This window comes from Pyrgilauda ruficollis, unplaced genomic scaffold (genome assembly GCF_017590135.1).
Source record: "Pyrgilauda ruficollis isolate IOZ18807 unplaced genomic scaffold, ASM1759013v1 scaffold106, whole genome shotgun sequence".
NCBI lineage: Eukaryota > Metazoa > Chordata > Aves > Passeriformes > Passeridae > Pyrgilauda > Pyrgilauda ruficollis.
Window position 1 is genome coordinate 1,462,401 of NW_024508766.1, and position 19,714 is coordinate 1,482,114.

Below are 19,714 nucleotides of genomic sequence, written 5' to 3' on the forward strand. Positions count from 1 at the left end.
ATCACTATCTTCCTACAAATGCCTGCCTGGGTTCAAAGAAAATAAGGGTAGGGTGGGAAGGTAACTCTGCAAGTTTTCTTGAAGGGGATTGATGGATCAGTCAGAACTGCCTGGCTGGTCTTCTCTGATGCAACGCTAATGAAGTATTACAATATACATGGGTCAAGTAAACGGAGCAATGCTTTGTAACTTGTGCATCCCGCTATGCTGAAAAACTGTCCCCACTGTTTGTACATACTATAGATGTTGTGGGGGTTTTGTTTCCTTGGTGTTTTCTTCCTATCATACTAATCTTTGAGATTTGAGGCCTACTAGACCATGTTTTCTGGGGCTGGTTACTTTCTATAATAATTTGCATTAACTGCTGTTCATTATGCTTTTATGTCATCAGTTGTATTGTTGTATATGTACGTTCTCTCCTCACAAATAAGAATAGACTTGGATTTTGATTGTAACACAGTATGCAGTGCTCCGGCCCATGGCATGGGCAGAATATTCTGTTTCATACTCAAGTTTATAATTACCTGCAGTCTCTCTCCTTTTTCATGTCAGGTTCACACGCCACAAAGCATGGTAGGAAATTCTATCACAGCTGTGCCTCTCCAAACTAACAGACTCTAGAAATAGGTTCCATATATACAGAAGCCATTTCTTTACCATCCCATTAAAAAAAAAAAAAGTCAATTCAACACATCATATGACTTACTCATTTCAACTTTTTAGGTCACTGAATGAAAAAACAGTCAAACTGAAGCTCTCTAGGTGCCCCAGAGCCTGTCTGGCTCTCAGAAACAAGTATTTCCTTAGAGGAAAAGCAGTGCACTTCCAAAAGACCAAAAATTATCTTCACCAGGACTATGATTTGCACAGTATCAGGTTATTCAATGCTGGCATTTTCAGGCACTCATTACGAAGGCAGCCTATCAGCTGCATGCTGACAGTACTGGTAAAGCAGCAAAACCTGACAGAAGCATCTGACACGAGATTAAAGGATTGATCATTAGCAGTATTTTCCTGTCATAAAACAATCCACATTATTATTTAAATTGCTGACTTGGTATGATTAGCTTCTTTCTGTTCTAAAAGAAAGTAAGCAAGGCCCAAGGACAATTCTGTTTAGTACCTGATTTTGTTTGTAACCATTATTTGATCAGGGAATACCTCTTTTTAAGGTCCTGTTTGGGCCTAACAAGGCAAATTATAAGAGTTACTACTAGACAGTATCAATACAGACACTCTTAGGACACTGTGCTAAAACAAGCTGTCATTGGAAGTCAAATAAAACATCCTACCAATCTACACTTTTTTTAGCTTTATGGATCCAGCTATCAACATAGAACACACAGAAAAAAAAATGCAAAGATACCCTTAGCTCTAGATTAACCTCATTTTAAAAGACAAAAAAAACCAAAAAAAAAAAAAAAAAAAAAAAAAAAAAAAAAAAAAAAAAAAAAAAAAAAAAAAAAAAAAAAAAAAAAAAAAAAAAAAAAAACGCAACAAAAAAAAAAAAAAAAAAAAAACAAACAAACAAACAAAAAAAAAACAGAAAGAGAAATTCCAGTGGAAGGTGCATCCTTGCAAGAGTCTCTGGAGAATAATAAAGAGGATAAGAAAGTAAGAGTGGGAAGTCTCTTTTCCACTATATTTATTTTACATTGGTACCAAAGGATACCTAAGTAAAGCAACTTGACTACACATAAAAGAGAAGGTAAACTTTAGAATTTACATATGAAGAAAGAAACTATTGGTCCCAAGAAACTGTAAGAACAATTTCCTGTTTTGGTTTTACTGGCAGAGCTGGCTCACAATCAACTGTGCTGCTGGACATTGTCAAACACAGCATGGAAACAGCTTCAGTGCTATGATGTAGGGATGCTGGCAGACTGTGAATTATTTCTAAGAAGTATGTAAAAGGAAACTAAAAAAGCAAGCCTTTTTCTGGTACATCTATGTTTGCTATACTGAGTTATACTAAGATTAAAAATATGAAGACTGAAAATTAACAAAAACTACTGATTCTCTTCTCTCCTAGTTTACCAGAAATTAGCTATCATGTCTTGGAGAGGAGCAGGGGATAGGCTGGTAATTCCAACTAGGTTAATACTAATATTGAAATAAAAACCATTATATGCCTTTTAAGAAATGTTATATGCTTCATATAGGTTGACTGTATTTTTGTTCACTGTGTTGCCTTGTGGTTTACCATGTATCATGTATCCAACAGATCTTAGTACTGCTACATAAAAATGGAAAAGGATTCTTATTGTGGACTGTGTCCCTTGGAACTGGGCAAAGAGCCGGAGTTTTCAGCTCAAAGTGTCCTGTCTTGTTGACTAGTGAAGCATGGCCAGAATGTGTGGGCTAGGTGTCAAAAGAGCTCTGTTTACTGGCACTGGTAACCAACAACCTGGGAACTGTCCAGTCCATGAAAGACATCCTGGATTTCCCCACAATCATGAATATTCCTGTGTCACAAGACCAAGAGACAAATGTATTTTACTGGTTGGAAAATAAAACTAGGAGCTCTTTGAAAACAGTTTGCCTTGTGGTATCCTTTCACAAGTGGCAAAATAATGGGCTGACTCCAAACAAAGACCAAGAGGGGAGCTTGCTGTACTAAAAAAAGTTAAAATAAAGGGATGCAGTTGGTATCGGGGGAGTAAAAAACATAATGAGAAAGACCATACAGAAGTGAGAAGGGGAAGGTGGCAGTCTTTTATTTGAGCACATGTATTTCTTGGCAGAAACATTTATGGAACCTTTTTTACAGACGGTGGCAGCTGTGAAAAGCCACCAAAGCCTCTATCTGCTGGACTTCCACAGAGGTCCTCAGTTTTTTCTAAGTGCTCTTCTTCAGTCAAGTGCCCATCTCTACATTCCAAGGAGTGTTCTCTACTTATGATCCCCATGACATAACACAGTTCTACACTCAGATGGTGGCACTCAGAGCCTCTTTACATCCTTCTGGAAATCACTGGTTCAGGAAGAGATTTACACATACACAAAATTACACATCAGCACTGAACTTCTCTGCTCAGAATTGCATTCCTGGTCCTGTTGATTTTTTCAGTCCCAATGTTTGTCTGCAGTCTCCATGCTCCTTCCCCTTCTAAAAGTGCTGACACTTAGTCCACTGGTTGTCTTCTCACAACTTACACATCTTCTTGTCCCTGACAAATGCGCATTTTTTTGCAAAATGAGAAGTTTTAGCTTGGTTCTAAACCGTAGCAGTTTCTAATTTCTACATGTCAAAAGTGGGCAAAAGACTGAGGCTGGTAAGGTAGAATCTTCTTACCTTTGAGACACTACAGCTTTCTTGAGAACTTCTTGACTGATTGCTACATTTCCATGGTCCTAGAATTGTAATTGTGTCAAGGATTGTATCCTGCTATTTTTAAAAGGCTTGGTGGCTCAATCCCCACAAAGGTTGAGCAGAATCCATAACAGATGCATTCCTCTCCCTCAGTCATGTGGAAAGCTCAATTCAACACAATGGCATAGCTAAGAGAGGCTGCCAGAAGGGATTCTGGGCTCCAAGTGTAGACGTGGCTACTTTCTTTCCAAAGGTACTCATTGATTTTTCTTAAGTGAATTGATTACAGAAACCTGAAAGACCCAATCCACCTCCCAGGAGAAACCTCTAAGACAGGGACTCCAGAAGTGGTGAGCAGTGATGGTTGTCCTTGACACTGGTTCACTCCAAGAGAACATATTCCACAGTCCAGTAAGAGACGGAGAAACACACAGGAAAGGGTGTTTAGTGGAAACTTCCAGAGGAAAATAATAGAGCGAGCAGCTCTGTTACCTACTACGCTCACGGATGAACTAACAAACAGAGACTACCCTGGGATACTGATGCAATACTTACCTGTGTGCAGGACTTATGACCACCTTCCTAAAAAAAGTAACATACATAAGCACACCTTAATATCGAGGAAGAAAAATTCTGCTCCTAATGCACACTCTGAAACTCCCTACTGCTCTGCTCACATGCCATTTTCAGAGTCTGAGCTCTCCTTCCCTGTTGCTTCCCCATAGTGGTAAATTCCCATTCTTCTCTGTCTAGGACAGTAGATGCTACAATGTGGACTGTAAATGTGCTCAGCACAGCAAGAGTCTGAGCCAGGCAGAACTTTTAAGAGCTATTACAATTTTTCATAGGGTTTTTATGGTTTGTCTGTCTTCACAGACCAAATTGCTCCTGCTCTAGGCATCTGGCTATTTGGCTGTTCCTACTAGGCATCTTGATAGGAGTTTGTTCAAGCTGAGTTAAAAGGGACTTGAAAGGCAATGAATTCCAAGTGTTCTCCTAAAGTCTGACATATATTTCCCTAAAACTAAAAATGCCATTTTGTATATAAAACCTTTTGGAACAGGGTATTTACTGGTATTACCCGAATCTAGCCTGTTTTAATTCTCACTACCTGTCAATTAATGCAGTGCACACGTGGCTTCAGGAGGCAAAAAGTAACTTCTAAAATAGGCAGAAGGATTAGTGGCAGCTTTCATTTGGACCTCTCAGTAAGTTAGGCTCATACCAACCTCTGTTGGACTTTTTTGCTGTATCACATCTCCTACATTAAAGGACTAAAAAGTAAGCCATCTTTCTAATCCCTCAGCTTCTCAGTAGAAACTGTCTTTCCTCATCTCTTAAAAGTCCTGAATTATTCACATCTGTTGGAACTTAGCTGACTTCCACAGAAGCAAAGATACGCACAGCTTGCAATTCGGCTAAGATAAACATCAAAGTGAGCACCTGTTGGACCCTTTAGTGTGTCACATTTTCCTAGACTTTGACTTGAGGTATTTGCTTACCTAAGAGCAACTAATTCCAGTAACCAGTGAATCCGAACTTGTTCAATGCCGCCATGTGGAACAGAAGAAATGTAGGCAAGGTTCAGCTCTTGGTCTTTGCTCAGGTCAAACAGGTCAGCACGGCTGTGAGGTAAAGGAGGGCTTCAGGAAAAGATGGACAGAAAAGAAACACATTGAAATATTAAATAACAGCTTCACTGGGCATGCAAAGATTCCTATGCTACATACCTATACCACCTTACATGGCACGAGAAGCACTGCCTAACATGAGACAAAAGCAAAACGGAGTTGCAGGTTATTTGGGACCAACTGGCTATACACATTGTTTGGCAAAGTAGAATACAACCTGGGTGCATCTCAGCACCTTTGAGCACCTTTGCCCAAAGGAAAACCTTGCCTGCAGTCACTGCTGCACAGCCAGCGATCTCAGGCAACAATGGCCAGAGGAAAACATACATTGATAGTTGCCTTGTCTCTGAGTAACTAACCATAAAGGAGCTCACTGTCTTTAAGGCTTTACAGTGGAAGTCAGACATGCTGACATCTGACATAAGAAAAATATGGGCTTGACCTTCTTGACGAAATTGATGCAATGACATCAATTCTTTCTCTGCTGTGGATGCTATTACACTTTTTTGAAGTGGAATTAGATGCTCAGAGCCTTCGTATTCTTCAGCCATGTTCAGCTAACCCTTAAGCATTAGAAAGCACAGGAGTGTGCAATCTGAGGTTTCTATGTTTGATTCTGCAAGCAGTTTAACAGGCTCAGGGCTATACAGCAACAATCATATCAACTTGACTTTGATATCCACTTATTCCACTGAAATCAAAATTACACTGGCAAATTTCTGTTATTCCAGTCTCCACAGATAAATACGGCAAGATGGAGGTCTCAACCCCACCCTTCACAAGTCAGCAACTTAGAATGCTGCATGGTTCACTAGGTCTGGGCATCCTTAGGGACTTTAATTAAGCCTCCTCATATTGTGCACATTCTGAATGATAAAGCATTTTTTTTATGAGAAAAAGGATAAAACAACACTGTCCCTCAGTCTTGGTAAAATACATCCATGTATTTTCACACTGCAGCAAGAGATGACCTGTGCTCTAACTACACGCTATACACAAACTGTTTAAGTCAAAAACTGTTGTAGCCTATGCCTTGCTTGTTGTAGTCTGTCTCCTGTGATATCGACCAGACTTGTGCTAACTGTAACTCTGCTGGGAAGAGTCATTTATGTCATCCTTGCCTAGTCTGTACCCATCCATATAATCATCCCACTACCAAGGGCACTAATGAATGAATCTCTTACTGTATAACCGTCTGTGTACAAAGGAAGAAACGCCTGATCCCACCTGGAAAAGAACTTCACACAACAGAGATACTGCTGACCTATTACCCCATCTCCTGCATCTTTACCTGAAAGTTCAAGTCTTTACACAAACCACATCCATTTATAATGCTTATTACAAATCAACCAGTACACTGTGAGCCCCTCTGCAGTTTCACCAGCACACAAGGCACTTGAAAACCATCTCCCTAAGCTTCAAGTCACACAAGTGAGACTTTCTAATACTGAGAAATTACCAGTTCCATTCTTACTAACAATGTATCAGCCATTTGGGTCTTTTTAATTGTTCCAGTAAATAAGGACAGTGTCAACGATCAGATTCTGATGGAATGCTTTAACTACTACTCTGAAATTCAAACTGGCTTCCATTCAGTAGTGGCGAAGACAATTCTTTTTGCTTAGTCCATGTTGAATAAACATTCTGAAATTCACACCCTGTTAGAGAAATCTTGCAGAAACTGTGATGGGACACAAAAGAAAGCTGACAGAGTGCGTGTTTGTTAGTGGTGCTATCAGTATTTGTCCTTTCCTGTTCTGAGTGAACATCCAAAAGTGAACATCCAAAAGAACTTCAAGCCTTGCTCCCAGGTTTTCTCAGCTGCTGATCCACAGCTGGACACTTGCCCAAAAAAGAAGCTTTAGCAGCTGGAACTCACTTGTGCCACTGCAAGAGCTTTTAAGGGATTTTCAGAAATACTAGTGCTGGCCAAGTGTTATAAAAGAGTAACTGCTGACCCATGGATAGCCTCTGCCTCTGCTACTCTGTCTGTCCTTCACACGTCTTTCATGTTTGCAGCTTTCCAAAGTTTTTCACACAATTAAAACCATGAGTGTTTCATAGGCCACAGTTTAAATTGGCTAAACATACTATTTTTAAGGCAATTTTCATTAATGTTTCCTAACATTGCAAGAAAAATTTAAAACAAAAAACCAAACAAAAAAAAAAAAAAAAAAAAAAAAGAAAGAAGAAAAAATCCTGAAAGCCCCAATGTTTCTCTTCACCAGAACGTATTTTAGGTCCTGTTCTGTTCCTCCCCCCTTGGAAACCTAAAGAAAAATCTTCTAAGTTTTTCCTAGGGAACCTTTATGCATTATACAAAAAATGTGCATGAAGTCCTTTTTCCAAAGCACATGCTCATTCCATCCCTATTGCAACTCTTTTCCACGTAAGTGTTACTTAACCCACTGTATGCCTAAATGAAGTAGATCATAATCACTTTAGAATAAGACACAAGCATAGCAGTGGAATATACCATCTCTTGCTTTCCTGCCTGCAAAAACTTTTAGTAGTCTTACAAAACTTAAAGGCCGTTCCAATCCCAGTTAGCTGAGCAAGACGATGCTTTCTCCCAGAAGCAAAGCACGACCAGAATACAGGAATTTCTGCATGGTCACCGCCTTCCCCCTAGCTTGGGTCAACTTGACCCACTGGCTGCATCTGGTGGTGCATCTGGAAAACGTCTGTCAAGAAGAACAAACTCCTAGAACTATCAGTCTTTTGTTTGGTAGTACTAGAACTCTCAGAAGTTTTTCCTGGGGCCCTTTAGGGGTTTTGGCAATGGAAACACTGAAAAGTAAAGGGAAATGACTTCTGAGTATCAACATATGTACTGCGGTGGGGAAGAAGATGGACTTTACATGTTCGAAGGGGCAAGAAAGCAAGTCAGAGAAGGGGAGATGAGGCCTATTTTTTGTCCAGTTCTCATTAACTGGCCACATCCAACATCCCGCCCTACACTGCGGACCTGGTCCAGCACCAGGCTAAGCAACAAGGGGCAGCAACAGCCCTCTGATCCCACAGCAGCAAGCCTCGGGAAAGCCAGCGTCCTCACGCCCTGGGGTTCGAGAGGGCGGGATGCGGCCGAGGCGAGGGCCGAAGAGCCTCTGCCCCGCGGCTCGGGGCCCGGAGCCGGGCGGCGCGCGCTTACCAGAAGCCAGTGCTCCTCCAAAAGTGCTGCAGGGGCCGCTCGGCTCGCCGGGCATCCACGTACACCTCGTACGCCGCGGAGCCCGCGCCCAGCGGCACCAGCAGCAGCCACAGCAGCGGCCCCATGGCGCCGCGAGGGCCGCGGGGCCGGGGAGCGGGGCCCCGCCGCCGCCCGCTGCCGACGCGCCAGGGCACGCCCAGGGGCCCCGAGGCCCCCGTCCCGCGGAGCCCCGCGGCCCGGGGGGGCCTCCTGCCCTCCGCGCTGCTCCCGAGCCGCAGCGCTGTGGCCGCTGTCCCGGCGCCGCCGGTGCCCGGGACTCTCCCGCCGGCGGTGCCGCGGGACGGGCGGCGGCGGCTGCGGCTCACCCGCGCCCCACACGGGGGCGGTGCGCGCCGCCACGCCCGCGCTCCCTGTGCCAGGCCCGGGAAGGCCGCGGTGACGGGAGCGGAACCGCCCTCCTTCCCCGGAAAAGCGTAGGGACAGGGTGGGAGCTGTGTCCGCTGGCTACGTGTAAACCAATTTATTGATCTCAGTATGTCAAAGAGGAGTGTGCGTTCTCAGCCCAGAAAGCCAGCCGCATCCTTGGCTGCCTCCAAATCAGCGTGGGCAGCAGAGTGAGAGGGGGGATTTTGAGCCCCTTTGCTCCCCTCTGGTCAGACTCCACCTGGATCCGTGCTGCATCCGGCTCTGGCATCCACTACAGGAAGGACGTGGACTTGTTGGAGCGAGTCCAGAAAAGGGCCGTGAAGTTTACAAGGCGACTGAAGAACTTCCCTCACAAAGGCTAAGAAAGTCGTGGCTGTTCAGTTGTAGAGAATAACAAATACAAACTGAGAGGAGAAATGTAGCTTAGTTATTGGGAAGAAATTATTTACTGTGGAGGTGCTGGGATGCTGGAACAAGTTGCCCAGGGAGATTGTGTATGCCCCCTGGCACTGTTCAAAGCCAGGCTGGACAAGGTCTTGAGCAACCCGGTCCAGTGGGATGCGTCCCCACCCATGGCAGGGGGATGTTTGGACTAGATGATCCTGAAGGTCCCTTCCAACCCTTAACATTCTAGGATTCCATGATTCTATGAAGAGTTTTAAGTGTTCTGCTTTATCACACACAGCCTGCAGCTTGATTCTCTAAATGCTTATTTGCTACCATGTATACCTGAGGTGTATACCATTTTTCCTGACTCTTGTCTTCAGGACCATTCTTTTTTACCTGTTGTGCCTTCAGGAATCTTGTTAAGCCTTCCAGTTCTATGCCACCAGCTGCACCTTGAGCTGGGACAACAGCTGCCTTTGGGTGAGTGCTGCTATCTGGGCTTCAGTGAGGGCTGATGGCATTTTGCCAGTTGGAAAGGGTGATCCATGAGGGGAGGTCCTTGCACTCACTTAAGCTGGCTTTTTTGTCAGCTTTCCCTTGAGAGGGATAGACTGGAAGAGATTAACACCTGACAACCAAACACCGTACTCTGATTTTTTGCTTATTAACACCAACCCTGCACCTCTCTGTCTGTAAGTGGGGAAGGTTCATTGTGAGGCCAGCACAAGATGCCAGCGGTTTGAGCACCTATCTGTGATAGACATGGAAACAATCCCTTGCAGAGGAACCAACAGCTCCCTCCCAATCAGACTTGGACAAAAATTTAAGCAAAAAGTTGTTTTCAAGGGAGAAATCCCCTGAAGCCCATAGGTTCTACCACGGACCTTTCCTTTGGCATCAGGAAGGCTTGACGCTTGGAGACCAAGCTGACTTTTCCTCAGAGACTGTTAAAACAGAACTGTTGCGTTCAGTTTGGCTGATTTCAAAGTCCAATCTGGAAGACAAGATGTCAAACCAATGCTATGCTCTTTTTGGCCAGGAAACTTTGGCTGTCCTCAGGCATGTTGTAGAAACTCCTGAAACACCATGGATGTAAAATGGTGCCGTGTTGACATTTTAGAGAAGTTTCTCTCAGCGCTTCAGGAAAGTCTCTTCCCTGGGAGTCTGACAAGAACATGATCTCCAGAGCATTTCCAGGAAGGTCCTTCTCAGAGATTGTGGTAGGGGCTAAAGAGAACCCCCCCTTGTTTTCTACAACTTAAGGCATGGGCAAGTGCTACATGTAGCACACGGGCCACACCAGGCCTGAGCTTGGGTGACAGAAGCGAAGTAAAACCACTGCTAAAGGCTCCATCACGCACAGGTTTCTCTTCCATGTCTAACAAAGCAGCTAGCAAGATTTTTTAAGGTACTTCTGAAGAACTGCAGTTGCCCACAGGAAATCTTTTCTGCTCACCACAAATGCTCTGGTGCCTCCTGCCAGAGAAAGAAAATCCATCAGAATTATCTGCACCCTGTGAAGGAGCCCAATACACCTCTGTTCCTAAAACATCTGAGGGCTGCTGCAGGGGGAGCAGCTGGGAGCATATGGCTTGCATTTTCCTAATCACAGCAGTCGACTGAATCAACATGTTCTGGCACCATTTGCAGGTCAGATGCCAGGCTACACTGGTGAGACTCTGTTGTCTGGTCTGCAATCCTCCCAGTCCTCTTCTTCCAGGAGCAGCGCAGATGCCAAGATTACCTCAGATTACCTCCAACACAGTTTGCCAGGTTTAAAAATCTGATTCATAGCTAAACCCATATGCTTAGGTTTCTGTGAGCATGGTTCTAGAGATGATCAGGTAGAGCTATGATAAAAACCTTGGTCAAAGTGACCAAGTGAAAAAGGCACTTTGACTTTCTGTTCCTCCAAGGGCTGGGAAGTGTCCAACAGCAGTTTTTCTATGTAGCATTTTACCAGTGATGTTTCCCACAGCTGGCACTCCCATCCAAAGTACACTGGGGGTTTTACCACAGCCTTCTCCCATCTCCCTGCAAAGACTGTGAGAGCTCTGCCTGTACTGAGGCATTCCTGAGCAGGCACACAGGCATGGGGAATGGGGAGCAGCACTGTTCACTGGAGAGCAGCAATGTTCACTGTGCCCTTTCCAGAATATTGAAGCTGAGCCTTCCCAGCTGTCTGGCCAGCTTAAAATCCTCCAGTGTTCACTTCAGGAACTGAAGTCTCAGACTGGGGAGATAAGAGATGTAAAACCTGTTACTCCTAAACGGAATCATTCCTCTGAGAAAGAGTGTTTAAGGCATTTAGTCCCAACAGCTCTCCTGGCAGCATCTGCAGATGTTCTGAAAACACAGACATTCCGGGCTGCTTCAGACTCATCAGGGAGCTGATAACTTCCTGCTGCATTTTCTTTCTTTTTGAAGAGGTACCTGCACAATGTACAGGAAATTTGGTTTTATGTGTTGAGGGCATGTGTGTGTGTCTGCGTGTGTTGTGAATGTATGTATGTGTTCTGTTCAGATGCCTCCAGCTAATTTAGTACTTAATTGAATTATAAAATTGAATTATAAAGAGCATTCCCATCTTGGAAATGCCAAGATGGCTTTGTCACACAGCCATCTCATACCACATGGCAGGAACAAGACTTTTGCTGTAGCATATGGAACTTGAAGCCTAGAAAATCATCTGGAGTTATCTGGATATTTTTGTAATAACTAACTATTATTGCAATTAACTAATTATTGGTTAGGCCTTCCAGGGTTTATGACAGTCTTTGCTTCTTGGATGACTTCACATTGCCACATGGTGGCAGCTGATCTTTGAACAGATAGACTTGGCTGAATAGTCTCAAGATTCATGTTATATCTAATCCAGTCTAACAAGGACTTCTATACTGCTCTTCTTCCCTGCCACTGCTTTCCTGTTGCTGCTGTTTGCCATGTATGAGGTCCAACACCACAGAAGGTGAAAGGAGGATGATTCGTCCAGCTGACTGCCTGGGAAGCATCTCCTTTTTTGTTTCAGTTTGTTTTCTTGTGCACAGGTAAGCTGCAGAGACAGGACACTGTGTAGCCTGGTAGTACACAACAGAAGAAGCACAGGGACAGGGAGGTAGGGGAGAATGAGATCGGCCCTGACTGAAGTGCCTGCTGGTAGGCTGGAGAAGGCATAGTTTGAAATTGTGCTACAACTCATGCATCTTGATGGCTTCCATAGCATGGTCAGCCTTGTAAAATCTAACTCTGAACTGATGCTGTTTCTTGCAGGAGTTTGGCAGTTCTATATACCCATGTCAATCACCAAACTGCCACTGCAACATACTAAAGGTATCAGACATCCATATCTCACATTGGGAGTCTTATCAGCAGCACAGCATGGATCTTTGTTCCACTTTTCTTATGGACAGCTTGTTTACAAAGTTCGGCTTTGATGATGTCGCAGCTTTTACCCATGAGCTGGTGGGCTTTGTAAGCCCAAGATTTCCTTCTTCCTCAGTTTATTTCCAGCCTTTGGGATGAATAGTTGAAGTGGATGTGGCCTGCAGCTATCTGTTGCCTTTGCCCTCAGTGGGACAGTGCTACACTGCCTCCAGACATGCAGTACCTCTAGCACTAAGTTTCTGCCACAGGCTGTGCAGGTTGCAGACAGATGTAATAACTGCTCCCTGGTGGTGATTGCCTATGCTGGACTTGCTTTTCTTGCAGTGATCAGCCCCAGACAGAAGTTGCGCATGATGAAGGAACATGGGTGCACTCCTGAGGGAGCTTGAAAGCTTGAAGGTGCCTGGGACATATCATGCTAGAGTTGTATGGAATTTTGAGGGTTGGTGATTTGTATAGGAGAGAACAGGGTGCGTTATTCTGCTGTAGGGTGGGATGTGCTGTTTCCTCCCAAGGGCTTAAGATTTTTAGTATCTGCTTCTTTCCTGGTGTGATGCCATAATTTTTTTTCCATCTCCCACTTTTGGTCTAGATACAATTCTGACAAGTTCAGAAGTGTTTTGTGGCTTTTCCAGTGGACTTTCTGGACTTCATAGCTAAGGTGGAGGTGTTCTGTGCCCTGAGGAGACCAGCTGCTGGTATACAACACAGTCTGGGTTGATGCAAACAGATTCAGAGTGATGAAAATACTTCTCAGCCCTTTACAAGTGCTTTCCTCATCATTACTTAATTTACCTAAGAGGTGAGTAGGAAGTCTTGATATCACCTCTGCTGAATACAACAAATTTAACAAGTATTATGTGAATGCTTGAAATTCTAGACACCATCCGTGTGCATATCTCTAATATCCCAAAGCTGACTGCATTCAAGGCCAGGATTTGACATCTCCCTGCCTTTGTTATACCTCAGTATATTTCATCCAGTGCATGTAGCCTAGGGTTATTTCTTAAATGCTCTCTCATTGTTCCAGGGACATGGACCTTATCACCCAGATGTCACCTTCCATTCCACCATGATTGAATATGACTCAAGGGGGCTGTTTTTCTGTAGTTCATTAGTGTACAACTATTTTTGTCATCAGATGTAACCTGGTATATCTAATTCTGTCATTATGACTCTTGAACTGAGGGCTTCACATCAGCCTAACAGTGTTGTCTCAGGGCTTGTCTTGGCCTGAGATCATTTTAGCTGTGGTGGGCACTGTTTGATAGTTGTATCACTGCTTTCCAAATTTTTTCAGCTTAGCTCTGTAAATAGCAGGTAAAATGTGACAGGCCTCAACAAGGGCCAGCTTATCCCTGCAGAAACTGGCATCCTCATCACTCGCCCTGTTCACTGCTTCTGAACTGAGGAGCAAGGCAGGTGCTGAGTGACAAATGTGGTCAGCCCAGAGTCCAGGTCATTAAATTGTACCAGGCAAGTATCATGACAGGACAGCTTTGGGGCCAAACTGGCAAGTCAGTCTATGGATCAGATCTAGATCAAAGGTCTGTGGCCAGGTGTAGGCAGTGCTGAGATCAACGCTCAATGCACAATAGCTTGCATAAATTGAAGCCCCTCTGAAATGGGGCTCCTGGGCTGAAAGGGGAAAGTTGTGTTGCAAACAATGACAATATTGAGTTCTCATAGAGAGAAAGGACTACTGTAAAGATGCAGTGTTCTTCCTATACTGGGTTAAGTACCAGTTCCTCCACGTCAGGAGGCCTGGGGTGTTGGGCCTGAGGCTAGTAGGTATTCCATCTGCACTTAACTTGGTGGGGAAATAAATCTGAAATATTTTACTGCCAGTTATAAAATGGGTCTCAGGCAACCACACTACAATGACCAAGAGCCTACATTTGATGAAGAAACTGGCATACCAAGGACTCTGTGTGATACCCACTTCCTGCCTGGGGAGAGCTTGTGTTCTCCCTGAGCCTTAGGACTCAGAAGGACAATGGCAGGCTAAACTTAAGGACAGAGAAAAGGGATAGATAGTAGGAATTTAATAAGTATCAGTCTCACTCTTATTTTCAGAGTGTTGATTTTACCATAACTGAACCAAAGATAGTGACCTCCTGTATTTTAGTTAGACTAACTAATTAGACTAACAATAAATTCTCAGCTCCACATATTATCTGTATTCCCTTTTGCCCATAGCAAAATTTATTTTAGAATGTAGGAAGAGTGTTGTAGAGCTACCAGAGAGAATGGCATTGATGTTAATGGCAGTCACATCTGTTATAACTGGAGTCAGGTAGAAGAGAGGCAGCACTGTGCTGGTTAGCTGAGGATGATACACTGCCTTGCATCCTTCTAACAAGCCACCTTTTCTCCTTAGTTCACTCTTTGGCTGCATTAGCTCCTCAGGGTAAAAATTACCATGTATTTGTGTGACACCCCACACAGTAATTTCTTATACAACTCCTTTAGGTCCCTTGGTGAAATGAGGATTTGCATATATTTATGTATGGCCAGAGCATGTTCCACCACTTGCTTTGAGATAGAGAGGCTGAGTGTGGAGGAAAGAACAGATTTATCTCTCAAACCCCAACAGTCTTTGGTACTGTCTTTGCTCCTAGAGCTGCCATCAGTACACAGGGTGGACAGAGCATGGGGAATTGATTTCCACAGCTTGCTCCGCCAAGCTCATTTGAAAAGAAGTCAGGGTAGACAACATCAACTGCTTTTCCTTTGTTCATTCAGGTCTTTGTTTCATTGTTGAAGGCAGTCAGGTTTGTCAAGCATGGTTTCCCTTTAGTGAGTCCACGCTGACTACTTCTGACTACCTTCTTGTCGTCCATGTGGATAGCCTCATTTCAGAATGAGGTGCTCCATCCCCTTTCCAGGGACTGAAGTAAGGCTGACTGGCTAGTAGTTCCCTGGGTCCTTATTCTTGCTCTTTTTGAAGACTGGGGTGAGATTTTCTGTCTTCCAGTCCTTAGGCACCTCTCCTGACCACCATGACTTTTCAAAGACCTAGAGTATAGTTGTAGGAGAGGATCATGATGCAACTCTCTGATACCTTGTGTGCACTGGGTCTGAATGAGAAGGGGAGGTGAATCTATTTCATCCACTGTCAGCACCTTTCTTCTGCATGATTTGGAATAGCTGAAGACCAGAAGAGAAAGTTTCTAATTCTGTAGTTCAGCAGCAGCAGTGCTGTGTGCTACCATGCAAAGAACATTATTAGCAAGTGGACCTTTCTCAGCACTGGATTACACTTCACAGTAATAAACAAGTGATAGCTCCACATCTGTGGTAACAGTTTCCAGGTACTCCCAAATGCTACAAGTCATGCAAGCCATGCAGCTTTTATTTTGCAGCTGATCCAGATGGGAATATTTATTATTTATATATCTGGGTTTAATTGATCAGTTAACTTACCATTTGCCATAATGCTCTGTAAAGCAGAGTTCTTCTGTAAAGAGAATCCAAGAGACTTGTTTTTCTTTTTTGTGATTAGAATTAAAATCCTCTTTATTTGGTCTGAAAGCAAGTTTTGGAAATCTGTGATGCTGGTTGTGCTAGTACAAAGGATGACTCATGTATGGAACTTTAGGTTCATGTTAGATGCCAGTTAAACAATTAATAAATACACATTTGGAAGTCTGCCCCCAAAATGGAAAGGCAAGGATGTACACATCCTCACTTGTTTGTTCCACAGGACATGGATTGTAACTGATGTTTTGTGTGGGCTGTAGAGAGGCAGAGGCAAAAATAATAACAAATCAAAGAGTCCTCTAGAAAAATCAGGATAGCCACTCTGTGAGTCCTCTGGAAAGCTTACATTGGTACTTTTGCCTAAACAAATCAACCCAGATGTACTCAGTTAAAAATATATCTCCTTTACAAAGCTATTTACTGCTTTGACACCAAGTGTAGCCATAATTTCTGTGTTAGATTTCCTTAGGCTATCACATGAGCTTGTGAGTCAACCTATTAGCAGCTCTTCCAGTTATTAACCATGTCAATAGCTGAGAACATAAGTACTCTCACAGCACTGTGCTTGTGAAGCAAGTAAAGAAAACTAAAGACATTGGGCCACTACCCCTTTCAAAATAAGGAATAAAGATGTTTTCCTCTGCCTTCTCAGCTTTATTGCTTTTAACCAGTCAACCAAAGTTCAAAAAGAAATGCTCTTTCATTCTACCATTGTTATAGCAAACCTGTGGTTTGTATCTAATAGCTTTTATGTCTATCTCATGTAAGTCCTAATTAATGTTTAATTCCTTACTAAAGTCTTCCATTAAGGATTCGCTTTATTTCTAGGCAGTACAGGGCCATCACAACTAACATGTATCATTTGTTTGACAGTTTTATGGTTCAGCTGGAACAATTTGCAAAGCTGTCCATCAGTATCTTCCCCGTAGCTTTGCAGCCTTTCTATTTTAGTCATGAACTGCAGAACAGAGCAGAGTAACAGGCCACTAAGTGATACTTAGAAACTGAAGGAACAAAGTTCAGAAAAGCCACTGGAAATACTTTGCCTAATAATTTATTAAGTTGTTTTAGTTGTTTTCCAAGGACATTAGAAGAGGAGCTATGCTTCAGAGATATCTTCTCAGTAGTGCAGGACTTGCAATATTTTTGTTTCATGGGTTTACACAGTTGTCTCCATCAAGAAGTCACACTAACTGTCAGTTCTCTGAAGCTGTAGAGGGGATGACAGATACCTCTGCTGTCTTAGCATGGCCTTGGCAGTGCACTGTGAAAGGCTGGTAGAAGCCTTTCCGTGCTTTCCCAGTGTTTCAGCATCATTTGATAAGAAGGGAGGAAGAAAGAGATGTCAACAACTTCAGCTGTTGGGCAACTCTGCAGGTGCATTGCCTTGCAGGACCAGAACAAATCTATGCCCTAAGCCCTCCAGAGTTGGGCAATCTCAAACTGTCTGTGGTATGGCTGTGCATCTTCTTTAGGTACTTGCATATAAGTCCTTGGCATATATCGTCCCCTGCACTACCTGTCTTAGACTCATAAAAGACCTTGTATCTTGATAGATTTACCTGTGGTCACAGTTGTACACGAGCCATTAATAAATGTTGATAGTTTGTGATAACATTCCCATTTCATTGCGATTCCAAATGATAGTGCAGAATATTCATGGATAACATTTCATGCAGCTTCTCCATGAAGCCCATTCTTCTACAGGAGTAATGACCAGTCTCAGGGCAACAGCCTCCTGCCAGCCACTTCACCATTTTATACAGTGCTCTCTGCAGGCTTTTTGTAATGGCAGGTATCTGCTAAACCACACAGCACTGTCAAGTGAAAATGCCAGGGTTTGCACCTCAACCTTATGACCATGCTCAGCCTGATGCACAGTGAGAAAACAGGTAATCCTGAAATTATGTGGGCACAGTGGTACCCAAGCTAAAGTAAGATGGACTTTTTGCATGGCTTGAAAGATAGTTGCTGTGCTTGCCCACAGGTTTCCTTTCAAGGAGAAGGTGTAGGTTACAATTGTGGGTAGAAATGAATGGGAAATCTTCTGATGTAAGGTTTTCTCATTTGCACTGTGGAGAAGTGGGTGTGCTCAAGTTTAACTGAGTACTCTTTTTCAGGGAAAAGAACACTTAAAATGCATGTGAAAATGGGCTGGTTTTAAAGATCACACAACATATTAAAAGAGAGCACAAGGTCATTCAGCTTCAGAGGTTTGCAACCTCTGAACAATTGCAACAATTCTGCTTCCCACACAGAACATATGAATATTTCTGCACAAGTTAGAATTCCCAGCTTTACCTCCTTCTGAAAATGGACTAGTAAACTCATTGAACTGAAGCATAACTGCTTTCCTCTAGATCCCAAAACACATTTAGCAGCTCAGCAGATATGAGCATTGCACACTCATTTGGGATTTTATGGAAATGTGCATCTGTACCATTACATTCTGAGGTGCAGCCTAATCTGGGCAGAGCAGCACTATTGGAGGGATGAGGTTAACACAGTGCATCCGTTTCAAGTAGTCCTTGCACTCATCCTTCCCTATCTATCGACATGATTTAGTAAAAATGTATATGCATGCACAGACACAAACACACGGATAGATACTCCTCTTACCAAGAGAGTCAACTCTCAATTTCTTGTCAGCCAGTGGTTACTGTCTGTAAATGGGTCTCCTTAGAATGATGACATCCAAAATTATCCTTTTTCTACACAGTGGCTTCCTTTTTCTTCATGGGGCATATTTTGCTGCTCCCAGATTTCCATCTGACTAAACCTTGTATTTTCCAAACTAGATCCTCTTCTTTGGCTTGTATTTTGCAAACTTCAACCATACTGATAAAAATTTCTTCACAGTTGTTGGACTTTTTTGGTTGAAGGTGGAAGGATGAAACGAACTATAGTATAAGAGAAACAAAATAGAACTGAGAAATATCTTTGATAACTACTTATGTAAGAAGTTACAAAGTATTCTGTGGGTGCAGGGTAGCAAGGGAGTAAAATCTAGAGGTGTTTATGAGACTGGCTTTGAATTTTAATAATTTACCTTTCCTAAAACTAACAATTTTCTTTTCAAGAGATCTATCTTCAAAAAAACCCCACAAATTAGAATTTAAACACAAATTATTTTACCTAAAAAATTTCTGCTGGCCAGAGAGGTGACCAAGAAAAATGAGGTGCTCTTTGCAAAAAATGTGGTTAATTTAATTTTTTGCCTTCTTGCAAACTTTGACCTTTTCTGAATTACAAGGCTTCTAGCCATCTCTAAACAAGGGGATCCTGTTGGCTGAGCCAGCAACACTTTAGTTCCAGCAGATGTTAGCTGTCCTCATGGGTCTGCTCAGGGAATTTCACCTTTTGCTCTTCCTTGTCAAGCTGTAGCTCACTGACAAGATAAAATATGTCAGACAATCACTGACACATTCTTGCTTGTCTTGGTGCTGCTGTTTGACATGGCACTGTGATGCCCTGTGTGTCAGTTTTTCCTCTTCATCATGTCTTCCCCCTATTGTTTGCATTTGTGGTCCTGGAACACTTTAACTGAATTTGCACCCTGAATCCAGGGGGTGTTCTGTCAATTTATATTTATCTTCTTCACCTTTGATTCAAAACTGCTGCATCTTCTGTAGTATAAATGAATGAGAGTTGAAATTTGCCCTTTTATGCACATTCCATCTCAACACATGCTCTGACTTTGATTATATCTTTATATTTACATGCCTCCTTAAGCAGGTAATGCAGGATGATTTAAGAAGCTTTTAATAATGTGTTACTGGATGCTCTGACAAAAAACAAAGCACAATACTTTATCAGCACTCAGCTGCCCAACTCTATTAGTGATTGTTTTCATATATTTTGCACCAATTTTTACTTGATTAGATACTAGTATAGCTGAGTCCTGACCTCAAATACCATAGATGTACAATATTACTTTTA

At 43.0% G+C, this 19,714-nt stretch overlaps 1 protein-coding gene across 2 annotated transcripts in view; it reads right to left on the minus strand.

Moving 5' to 3' along the window:
• IDUA (alpha-L-iduronidase) overlaps positions 1–8,502 on the minus strand; it is a 46,188-nt gene extending 37,686 nt beyond the window's left edge. Inside the window, exons 1-2 of one of the 2 annotated variants that reach the window (XM_041470780.1) lie at positions 8,096–8,502; positions 4,816–4,938 (exon numbers count right to left, since the gene is read on the minus strand). In XM_041470780.1, coding sequence (XP_041326714.1) covers positions 4,816–4,938; positions 8,096–8,220 — 248 coding nt within the window. In that variant the 5' untranslated portion in view covers positions 8,221–8,502. Of the gene's footprint in view, positions 1–4,815; positions 4,957–8,095 lie in introns of both variants that reach the window. The other variant, XM_041470769.1, reaches the window with a different exon arrangement.
• Between the last annotated feature and the right edge of the window lie 11,212 nt (positions 8,503–19,714).